The sequence below is a fragment of the Pygocentrus nattereri genome, chromosome 18 (genome assembly GCF_015220715.1).
Source record: "Pygocentrus nattereri isolate fPygNat1 chromosome 18, fPygNat1.pri, whole genome shotgun sequence".
In the NCBI taxonomy this organism is placed as follows: Eukaryota; Metazoa; Chordata; class Actinopteri; order Characiformes; family Serrasalmidae; genus Pygocentrus; species Pygocentrus nattereri.
The window spans coordinates 33924276-33936414 of record NC_051228.1 but is presented as its reverse complement, the minus strand read 5'-3'; the positions used below and the strand labels follow the sequence as shown (position 1 = coordinate 33936414).

Genomic DNA, 12139 nt, shown 5'->3' with positions numbered 1-12139 from the left:
AAACTTCTCGTTATCCCTTGTGCAACATGTTTGTGTTCAGCAAAATATGCTGTCGTTGCTGCAGAAGGTGGCAGAATTTTCCATTGCTGCTCTATGGGAAACGGAAAATCCAGTCCATCTATGATCATGATGGGGAAAAGTAGCATTAGAATTAGGCATTCTTTTAGACTGATGCTTAAATAACCTCTTTTCTGACTGCTTTGCATAGTGTTCAAAAAGCAGGCTGAAATTTGCTGAAGCAACTCTCCTTATCACTTCACTGTGATTAGGCAGGCTGCACATTTGTGTAGTGAGAGGTTTCATATAAGGCTACGTTTACATTACAAGCCTCATTGGCACAAATCCGATCTCTCTGACAGGATGGTTCACACTCGTTACTAATGAGCAGAACGAGCTTCATTGTGAAGATAATTAACTCTGATCAGCTCTCACTTCATTATTAGGGCGAGGCGATGGAGAAAAAGGTGGTGTTGCTTTTCCACCGTTTTACAGGCTTTAACTTCTGTTCGGCGCTACTGCTATAGTAATGCTGAAAGATGACGCACATGCAGGGGAGAAAAAAGCACATGATCTGAGCATCACATTAAGGTCACATGGCCACAAATCGGATGCGTATTCATTCTAGGACCACATATGAAAGTGGCTTAGGTTGGATTTGAAAAGATTGGCTTGTCCACACAGCCCTGAAAACGTCAGACCTGAGTCACATTAGGCCTAAATGTTACACACGTAGCCTAAATGTGCTCATGGTTGTTTCTAACTGGCTGTTTTTACAGGTCTGTTTAGACTCTGTGGTCTTAAATTATGAGAGGTTTATTTCCTTTAGTGAATCAAACAATCACAAAAATGTGATGAAGTTTTGCCTCCTTTTTCCTTTTCCCTTCCTGTCAGCAACTTGTCAGTGTTCACTCTGTTTTTGGTAAAATTGTACTAACCGTAGACGTCATTGCAGAAGTAATAACTGCTGGGGCATTTTGAATGTCCCTCCTGAGATACTTTTAGTCAATTCCTCCCATAAATATAGATTTGGGGGGGGGGCTCGGCTATGAGTCAGCTTCAGTGAGCTCATACTTTAGCACCAATAAACGTTACTGGCCTCTCGAGATTGGGAATGTTAGTCGCTTTTGCTGTGATCACTTGCACACATATACATGCTGTCTTCGAGATGCTAACCTCTAATCTGTTTGTCTGTCTGTCCATCTCTCTCTTCTCAGATCTGATCCAGTGCACAAATGAGATGAATGTGAACATCCCTCAGCTGGCAGACACACTATTTGAGCGCACCACCAACACTAGCTGGGTGGTAGTGTTCAAATCCCTCATCACCACGCACCACCTCATGGTCTACGGCAATGAGGTCAGTTAAACGCATGAACAGATCTTTAATTCAGTGGAAATTTAATTTACGTTTACTTTTGCATGTGGGTTTTTTTTTTTTTTTTTTTTCCACAAAGGTAGCAACAGAATTGGCTCCAGTTAATCAGTGCATTAGCATATCAATTCATTTCATGTACTGGTTGAATTGTGTTTCGTCATTACTGTTGTACTGTTGCATGCCACAAATAAGCACGGATAACGCAACATATAAACAGTACACACCACAATAACACGATCCCCTTTAGCTGAGTGACTCAGTCAGGGTTGTTTTGGACTTGGTTCAAATGAAAATGCAGCAGTCCCTCATGCCCCTCCCACTGTCTAATTTGTTGCATCTGAAGTAGTTCACTTTGTTTTCAAAGATAAAGAAATGGCCAGGTTTTTGGGGTTAGCCTTAGCCTGACATGGACAACAGAGTTGACCATACCGGCCAGTACTAATTTGTCCAATATTACAAACTGATAGGATCATCTGATGATGCATTTTTGTACCCTAGAAGAGCAGAATGTTCAGGTGATGCTGGGCTGGAATGTCTACATTAAATTTACTTTGTAGAAATAAATGTGACATCTTTCTCTAATGTGCGCGCATATATATATATATATATATATATATATATATATATATATATATATATATATATATATATATATATAATCGGCAATGGTCGACAAGACCTGCGATTTAGTGTTTAAGGTTAAGATGATTGAAGGAACTTAAGGATGCAAAACAATAACCATGATTTAAAATGATTGTAAAATGACATGTAAACGGGGTGTCACTGTCATAAGGAAAGGCCATAGTCCACTTCTTATATCTCTTCAGTCCTAATAGTTACTGTTGTACAACATCTGAGTGGCCTTAAAGGAGGAAAATGAAAAACTAATTTTCTTCCCCTTTATGTTAACAGCGATTTATTCAGTACTTGGCTTCCAGGAACACATTATTCAACCTCAGTAATTTTTTGGACAAAAGTGGCTTGCAAGGTAGGTGCTTTCAAGCTCGTTACTAGTGTATTGACAGTCAGTATGTCAAATTGCAGTGTAGTAGAAATAGAAGCTCTGTTTGGCTTCCCCTACAAATCAGCCTTGCAGGCCTGCAGGGTCCGTAGCTTTTACTGCATGTCGTGCTGTGACAGCTTGGCCAGGGGTCAATGTGTGATAGGACAGGACCAGAGGGACCAGTGGCAGCTGTCAAAGCTTTCATGCGCTCTCTCTCCCTCTCTCCTTACCTCCCTTTCTTTCTGGCTCTTTTTGCCTTTTCCTCACTTCCCTAAGGGGCATGTTCAGCAGCATGGCTGAATTTCAGCTTAAATAAAGCACTCCTGGATTTATTTACCCAATACTTTCTCAAGTTAACAAGCTGCCTGGCAGCCAGCAGCCAGGGTGGAATATGTAGAGCAGTTTGCCTCCCCATGGTGCAAGTGTCTTGTATAAAGACGTATTATTATTATTAATAATGATAATAATAATGATAATAATAATAATAATAATAATAATAGGTTTTGTTCTGACAGCAGCAGTATAATGGAATGTTTGGATATGCATTAATTTAATGATTTGGTCAATATGTTGATAACAGTGATTTTGGAAACAAGTGATGTGTATGAGTGCTATATCTGTCTTGGTGGCCCATGTTTTTCAAATGTCTGCATAAAAGCACTTGATGCAAGCTTGGGTCTCATCAGTTCATGAAGTCTCATTGGTGCTATATAAAAAAAAAAAAAAAAAAAAAAAAAAAAAACTGATTCCAGATCAGTGCTCATAATCTGAGAAGTTGGGCCAACTGTGACAATATTAGCGTGTATGGTCGCACTATTCCTTTACAAAGAGTGCTAGCAATAGACTAATGGCTATCCTCTTGTAATATAAAACCATACAGCTTGTTAGAAGGATGTAATATTTATAAATACTGTAAATGGATCTAAATATCATTTGCATTTTTCCACTCTGCTTGTATTAGTTTCTGATAGGTTTTGTGTAATTTTGTTTCCAAAGATTTACAAAAGACATTTGTAAACATTGCAGTTCATCTTCTTTTCCAGGCTACGATATGTCCACTTTTATCCGAAGATATAGCCGCTATCTGAATGAGAAAGCTGTGTCTTACAGACAGGTGGCTTTTGATTTCACTAAAGTGAAAAGAGGGTAAGTGTATTTACCTGTACACCAGGGTTCGGCAACATGCGGCTGTTTTACTGCCCTGTTGCGGCTCCACAGCAGAATTAGGTTTTTAGGTAAAAATAAAATAATCCTCCTTTGTAGTAAAATTAAGCTTTGCGGATCATCAGTTCTAACATGGTTTTAACAAGCACTGGCGTTAATGAACAAACCCTAATTCACTCTTTAACCCTGAAGGTTGGCCCACAGACTGCTAGTCTCACCATAGCAACACAGATAAGATTCTGGCATAGCTAGTAGCTATCGAAAAGGCAGAGAGAGAGATTGAAGACTAACATTGATAATTTGGAGACTAATGGGCCTCTTTGAAACTTCATTCCAACAGGTTTCCTGATACGTTTAATCTGCAACGGACACTGTAAACTAAAAAAATTGTAAAGACAAAGCTGTCAAATGAGAAACTGATTTTAGCAAGTTCTGCCTCAAGCACCATTTAAGGTGGAAAAAATCAAACGTTGAGAGACGTTGAGCTGAAGCTTAAAGCAGAGCAAATCTGCGTTTTTATATACATCTTTATCCTATCCAAGTAAATTAGCACACACTGAGACATGTTGTTGTTGTTGTTGTTGTTGTTGTTGTTGTTGTTGTTGTTATTATTAATTAAGTGAACCTTATTAGTTCCACAATGTCGAAATTTCACCTCCGCATTTAAACCATCCGTGAAGTGAAACACCACATAGTCACTAGTGAACACACATACAAACACACACACACTAGGGGGCAGTGAGCACACTTGCCCGGAGTGGTGGGCAGCCCAATGTGCAGCGCCCGGGGAGCAGTTGGGGGTTAGGTGTCTTGCTCGAGGCCACCTCAGTCATGTGCTGTCGGCTCTGGGGATCGAACCGGCAACCTTCCGGTCACAAGGCCGGTTCCCTAACCTCCAGCCCACAACTGCCCCATTTACAACCAAGGTGGTAAAATAGTTTTTAAAAAATGTGGCTCCCAAGCTGGTTTGATTTTTGTTGATGTTAACATTTGGACTTATTTTGGAGAGCTGGACAGCTAAGGACTGCCATGTGTTTGCATCGCCTTCTTCACAAGAGCCAACATTTATTTATAGCAGTCCTCTAAAATCCTAAGATATGTCAATGCTAGTCTGATGGTCTTGTGATTGTAGAATATTGTGCGTTTATTCACTCCAGGGCAGATGGTGTGATGAGAACCATGAACACGGAGAAGCTGCTGAAAACCCTCCCCATTGTCCAGAATCAGATGGACTCTCTTCTCGACTTTAATGTGAGTTTGACCTTCAGAAGGCAAGCGTTTCATTAAGAAACAGACTGTTGATGATACATTAAGAGACTTTGCCTTTATCCTCTTTACTTTAAAGGCAGATTTTAATGAGCTAGAGTTGAGCTGTATTAATGACCACATTGGCCATAGTAAAAGGTATCAGCATGTGGATTTGGAGCTTTCTTTGTGTTTTCTCTCATTGTATGTGATGCACAATGCCGTGTTTCAAAAAAAGAGTAAAACATAAGAACCTTTATGATTTTTCACCTTGGGTAGATATTCTTTTCGTCTCAAAATAATGCAGCAACAACTTTGAAAAACCATTATTAATAGAGAAAAGTATCTTTAAAGGCAGAAATAACTTTTGCTTCAACATTACAGGGTTAACTGTGTGTTAAACTGAATTTTTTTTTCTCTCTCTCTCAACAGGTAAATGCCAATGAACTCACGAACGGGGTCATCAATGCCGCCTTCATGCTCTTGTTTAAAGATGCCATCCGGCTGTTTGCTGCCTACAATGAAGGGATCATCAACCTTCTCGGTGAGCTGCCTTTCCCCTAAAGAAACATTTTTGTGCTGTGCTGGCTCCTGCTGCCTGTTGACTTTTTGCTGTTTGCCTGTCCCCATTGTTTCCTGGTGAAAGTTTTGAATTTGTCCTGACATAGCCCAGTCAGTGGAGTGTACTTTGGGCCATCTCCCTGCTTTATGAGGCCTACTGCTCTGCTTTACAACAACCACCCATAATTATACTTCTCTTGGTGGTCATTCACATAATAACAGTCATAACTGTGGGTTATTTAAGTAAACTGAATGCAGTTACGTATCCCTTTTATGGAGTTTGGACTGAGCTGGTAATTTGGTGAGACGCAGGTAGGGGCACTTAAAAGGAAGCTTTAGGAACAAAGCTGTAAAATTTCATGAGGAGAAAGTATCTTGAGAATTTGTTGTGAACAGCTTTGTGTTTGATAGGCATATTAGAGCATGTTTATGTTGGCTGAGCGAGCAGCTGACGTGAGTTGCCGAGTGGCATGGCTGTAAACTAATGTGAAAGTTTGCGCAGAATGGCAGACTGGTGAGACATGCTTTGGATCATGTCCTAATGACAAATACCAGAAATAACTGGGTCTTGTGAAATCCTTGAAACTGCTCTGTAAACACTCTGAAGTTGACCTAGGAAATGCAGTTTACCCAAGGTGGAAGTACAAGTTTTCAACACTTTCAATACAGTATTATTTTGTATAATCATATAATATAGCCTGCTTAGCAAGGACGCCTCTCGGTCCCTTTTTTTTTTTCCCCTTTGTCTTCTATGGAAACCATTGTCAGTGATCAAAACAAGACATCAATGTATCCTGTCACATCAAGCCTGTTGCGTACTGTACAATAACAGTGATATATTCATAGCATTTATTTAGGCACTTCATGAGATGTTTCAAATAAAATTTTGCCCAAGTTCTGTGATGGACTGTGCAACTTATGCTGCGGATCAGACCATACAGTATATTTTCTGGCAATGGACCCAAGAAAATGGCAATATTCTGTTTGGTAGAAATTTGAAGTTTGCATCTCCTCATAAAACCCCATAAAAGTGAAGATAATACAGTCTCCTCACTGACCGTGTATCATGAGAGGAAAACTGCATGATACACTAGCCACGTTTACATGCAACCTAATAATCTGGTAATAAGCCGACTAATAGCTCAGTCGGAGTAGAATACGCCCATGTATACACCTCAGTCGGAATAGACTAGTCCGATTGTGGTCATTCGGAATACAATCCCTATCAGATTGAACGAGGTGGATAATAGTCCATTAAATAGGAGGGTAATAACTGTGTATCTCATTGTTCCCAATCGGAACGTGCAAATACGTTCTGCCTCTCGCATCATAGCAAAAGTTTTTAAAACGTTCAGCATGGCAGGAGCAGAAACTGGTCTGTGGAGGAGACAAAGTTTATGCTTTGAACTTTAAAAGACAGGGGTGGGACAGACGTCCAGCTTACGTGTCTCAGAACATGATGATCTCGACCTTCTTTAATAAGGACATTTGAAGTACATTTTCTGAAATAAAGCGCCAACTGAAAACTCTTCTCACTCTGACTGGACCTCATGTGATGATCAACATCATAGCATCTACACCAAGTGATTCTTTACGCAGGCGCGTCATTTTGGATTGGATTACTTGTAGTGAGCATGTTAACAGATTTTCCAACAGATTTTTGAGTACAGTGAGCATAAACACCTCAGTCTTAATCTGCAATTGGAATGGATTCAATTGGGTTGGCAAAAATCTTTGCATGTAAACACAGCCAGTGTCTGTATTATCTTGGCTGTTATCTTGGCTAAAGTGGCTAAAAGTTTCCCCTATTTTCTCCAAGTTCTTCAACTCCATCATGTCTGGGAGTCAGAGTGGACACTTGAGCAATGACTCAGTGAATGCTTGGAGTTGATGCTCTGTTTTTTTTTTTTTTTATTGCAGTTGGCTCGAGGAACATTTTGACAGAGGCGTTTTTAATGCAGGAAAGAATCTGAGTTTGAGTGCATACATTTATTTAATTACCATGATTTAAACAATGGCAACGCTGCTCAGCAGCACAAACCTGGGCCAAAAACACATTTTTAGACGTGTCCTGCACTGCTACACCTATCGTACATTTGCCGTAAGCATTGTTTAGAAACCAGTTTTTTTGCAAAGAACTTAAAGGGAAAGAGGAATAAACTGAAATTACTCGTTTGCCATCTTGTTCAAGTTTTCCGTTCCACCTTACATGATGCTGCGGTTACATTCTTGTGGCTTTGCCCCATTAAAGCCAACTGCTGCATCATTTAAGGTGGAATAGAAGTTAAATAAGAACCTGGCAAATACAAAGCCAACCTCAGCCTTGTGAAAAGAGGAACAAGGTAATATCCATCGGTTGCAAATTGTAGTTGCTTTTCAAAAAGTTGAAAAATTATTTGAAATGGTTTCTCTCCAAAGAATTATGACTACATTATTGTATTCTGAAAGAAACCACAGTTTATATTGAAAGAAACTACAATAATATAGTATGTCACTCAAGTTTCCTGTCACCCTCACATTTGTCATGGTTTAGTCTCCATCATGTCTTATGTCTCCATCATGAGCTGTCTTGTTTAAAATTATGTTCAATTCCAGAAATAGTGCATTACTAGTTTGGTGCTGCTACATGAAGGGCTGTCCCTTCAGAGGGCAGTGCAGCCAAAGCAGTAGCTGTGGTCAAAGACACGTGCAGTTTTGTTCACATTTAACGCATCAGACTGAATTCCATTTCGACCAGTGTAATGTCATTGCCAAATGCCAGATTGACCGAGTCTAATTAGTGGTGACATTTTACCTGAAATAAAGAGAAAATGATGGAGTGGTAGTGGTGGTAGTGGTAGTAGTAGTGGTGGTAGTGGTAGTAGTAGTGGTGGTAGTGGTGGTAGTGGTGTCAAACTGTTCTTAGCTAAGTAATAAGAGGGCTATGACAGAATTTTGTTAAAGATGGTCTTTGGTCGGAGTGGCACTACGAATTTCCCTCTCAAATATTTTTACATGAATTGCATTTGCCTGCGAGTTCATTATCAGCAAAACTGTACGGTATAAACATGCTTTCATGTGTGTGGGGAAGGGCTTATGCTTTGCACTCATCCAGTCAGGTGACAGCTGTTTTTGATGTGTATCTTTTAAAGAATGTAATTTTTGGGGCTTATTTTGTTGGAGGGTTTGCACAACAGACACTGCAAGAATACTGTGTGAGAACTTGGTTTTGCGCTGTAGATAAAAATCTAGGTCTAAGATGGAGATCAAATAGAATAGATTTCATTTTAAAAATCAAAAAGCTCATCTGATCTTGATCCCAGAAACCGAAATCTTTCAGAGCGTGTAAACGTGTAGTTACACCCCTGCATGCAATGTCAAAAGCTTGGTGTTTTTGCTATGTATTAGTATATTTCCACAACTGTAAATAATCCCTTTTGTCACATTTGTGTGTTCAGTGTGTAGTGGGTTTTTTTTTTTAAACACGATTCTGAATTGTGGATTTGTGATGAGGTTTGTGAGGACAAAGATATTTACCGATTTGGACCCATGAGGTGTAAATAACTCTTCATGCTTTTCTTTACACAGAGAAGTACTTTGACATGAAGAAGGCTCAATGTAAAGAGGGGCTGGACATCTACAAGAAATTCCTCACTCGAATGACTAGAATCTCAGAGTTCCTCAAAGTTGCTGAGGTGAGTCTGTCTACACCCCTACTGTGTAGTCTGAGCTCCAGATATGAAGAATCATGTGAGCTTGTCAATTTTTCATTATGTCTCTTTTTTTTTTTCTCTCTGTCCCTAAAACAAATGCTGCCCCTCTTAGCTCTGATACCGAGTGCAGTTGGTCATATTGTCTGTCTGGTACACGGTGATGTGCACTAACATACGCCCTTAGCCGAGATCAGTGAATTGGACCCCCACAAGCCTTTCAACATTTTTTGGTCCCTGACAGCTGACAGAAGCTTGTTTTTTAGTTTACAGTGATGTGTAGTGGTTCATACTGTACCAGCCGCTGACTGTGAAAATTGTCTCTTTCTTCCTTTCGTCTCAACACAGCAAGTGGGAATTGATAGAGGAGACATTCCAGACTTGTCTCAGGTAAGATCCATGAGTCTTAGGCACTCTGTTCTAAGCTTAGTGATACTGACCTGGTTCTGCTGCCTGTGGGCTTTGACTGCAGTCTGATCTCTCTCTAACCTCCCCTCACCCTTGCTTCTGTAACCAAGCGCACACAGTCCTGCTCTGCTGGTTCATGGCCGGACTCATCCAGTCTATGCGCAGCTGTAGCTTGCCGCCTAGTCTTCTCCACTAGTCTTAGAATTAAGGAACTGCGTAGAACTTTAGAGACACAGATTTGAAAGTTCCAGTACTAGACAGTATGGTTTTAACGTGCGAGTTTAAAGTGATGGTTTAGCAAAAAAAACAAAATCAAATTCAGTTTCCCCCTTAAGTGTCGTCGGTTAGCCAAAGCATATGAAGCCATCAGGTAATTAATAAAACTGCCCTGATTGGTAAGGGGGTATTTTATACCCTAAACCATAGTTTAATATGTTATGTTCTGCACTATTCAGTGTTGCCTCATTACATCCCTCAGCCTCATGAGTTTGACAGGGGTGACGACCAATCCTTACTACTAACCTAGCTGCTGATATAAAGGCTGATGAATACAACCAAGTTAGCATTAGTGTAACTGTCATAGAACAAAACAAAAATAAGTGTTTATCTTTGTCCAGCACAAATCTATTTTTGCCAGAGGCCTGTTTAGTGTCTAGAGCCTAGATGCCTCACTAACTTTAGCTTTTTACTTGTTCCCTGCCTCATCTGGTGTCATTTCTATCATTTGAGAAACCCATTCTCTACAATGCTCATTTGAGGACAGTTACTGCAGTTATACTGCTGCGATTAAGTTATACATCTAAAAAGACACTACAGTTATATGACTAAGATATTCAGCTTCCTATCAGGAATGTTAGATATTTGCCCCTGTTCTGTGCTCACAAGCAAACAAAAAAGAAAAGGTTTTTCCCTTTCGCTAAATAAATAGCCTTGCTAATGTGGTTTCTGACCCCGTTTGGCTATTTTCTTTAAAAATGGACCCAAAGCTTAAAAATAGTAGCAGTAGCTAATATTGAAACCTGATCTTTGTCTGTTTTTATAGAAAAGCATTTCATACAGAAAATGCATAAAGAAGAATGTGAGATTCATGCTAATTTATTGGGATGTAAGCTTCATGTACTTCTCAGCTACATTAGCCTTGTAGCTTCAGTTCAACGAACTCGGACACTTAACATGCCTTGGCTGATTTTAATTGTATTTGGGTTAAGTGACAAATGGTGTAAATGACTTTTTTTGCAGCACTGTCACGTTAAAAACAGAGCCATACTCCCATCCCAGCACGACTCTGCTCGGCCTTCTCTCAGCCCAGCACCCGCAGCACCCCCTGCATGCTGCTGATGGGAAAATGCCTGGGCTGCTTGCTGTTTCTCTCTGTCCTCCTCTGTGCTCTGCACATACAGCCATAAAGGTGTTAGCCATTTATTTCTGCTTTGTTACTGTAAGAGCGGACTCACTCAGTGCTTTATAATTAAAATTTGAGCGCTTGTTCTCTGTAATCTTTACAACCAGCATACAGAGCACACTCAGGTGCTGGAACAGAGCTGGCAGGGCGCAGACTCCACACTGACAGAGAAATAATCTCTGGGAACATGAGTAGGGCCCATCTCTCTATTTGGTTTGGCTGCCAGCATTCACATTGAAACCTGACACTATTTAGAGAAACCTGGGTGACCGGTGGGCATGACTGTCCAGGAAAGCTGTCAGTTTTTAAAAGAATACTTTTTTAAAAGAATACATTTTTCAAAGATCAGTCTGCTGCATTTATAGAATATGGTTGATTAGCACGGATAGGCTTTTTCCTGTACTTGGAACAGAAGAAACTCCAACATAATAGAAGCTAATGAGATGGTGCTTCAGCATCTGCTCATTGGCTTGCTTCTATTATGAATGTTTTTACATATGAAATTCAACATATTTCAAATTTGTGCATAATCCAGTCTTAATATGTAAACAGTCATTCATAGAGAAATTTAATTGCACCATTCTGGAGAAAGGTGGTGATGGGAACCAGATGTCTGCAGTGTTTAAAGCCGGTGAGAGTGACATTTTGTGTTAATTGTGTATAAATTAAGGTTAAAGTTTCTATAAATTAAGGTTATGTTTTTTTTCCCTTATAATTTTCTTTTGTATGCCTTAATGGTAGAGAGGTACATGCAGGGTGTTGTAGGGCAAAATATCACCAAAAGAAAACCTATGTTTTATGTTTTACCCCCTTTTTACCATCATTTACATATAAAACCTGTGTAGGTTCTCTGGTGGTTTTGGATAATAAATAAAATCGCTGTTTTGTGTTGTGGACATTGTAACCTCTAGTTTGTATCATCACCACTGCTAAGAAAATGTAATGTTTCTCTACAACTAACCATTTCACATCAGACCTTTCACACTCGGAATGACCGTTTACATTTCAACAACTGAATTGTGCATACATTGGTGACAATCGGTCAAACACCCCAGAAAAAGTGAAATTGTTTGTTGTAATCGACTGTATACTATACTTATGGCAGACAAACATTACTCTGAGGAAAAAGTATAGAAGTCCAAATATCATTTTATTTGGTTTTAGTCTGCAGGTTCGTTCTTCTTTTCTTAAATGCTCTGAAAATGCTTTCAAACTACCACCTTTATATTCTGTATCTTTCCCTATCTGTTTTCAGTTTACAGTCTGTGTAAGTATCTGCTTCTCCCACTCTC

The 12139-nt window shown here is 39.7% G+C and overlaps 1 protein-coding gene across 22 annotated transcripts in view; it reads left to right on the top strand.

The window, feature by feature from the left end:
* The window catches only part of picalma (phosphatidylinositol binding clathrin assembly protein a), a 67210-nt gene that overhangs the window by 23901 nt on the left and 31170 nt on the right, over positions 1–12139 (top strand). For 14 of the 22 annotated variants that reach the window (XM_017691347.2, XM_017691339.2, XM_017691340.2 and 11 more), the window contains exons 3-10: positions 1215–1357; positions 2288–2363; positions 3422–3524; positions 4700–4793; positions 5220–5331; positions 8916–9022; positions 9386–9427; positions 12103–12114. In XM_017691347.2, the coding sequence (XP_017546836.1) occupies positions 1215–1357; positions 2288–2363; positions 3422–3524; positions 4700–4793; positions 5220–5331; positions 8916–9022; positions 9386–9427; positions 12103–12114 (689 nt within the window). The remainder of the gene's footprint in view (positions 1–1214; positions 1358–2287; positions 2364–3421; positions 3525–4699; positions 4794–5219; positions 5332–8915; positions 9023–9385; positions 9428–12102; positions 12115–12139) is intronic. The other 8 variants (XM_017691357.2, XM_017691341.2, XM_017691350.2 and 5 more) reach the window with 1 other exon arrangement.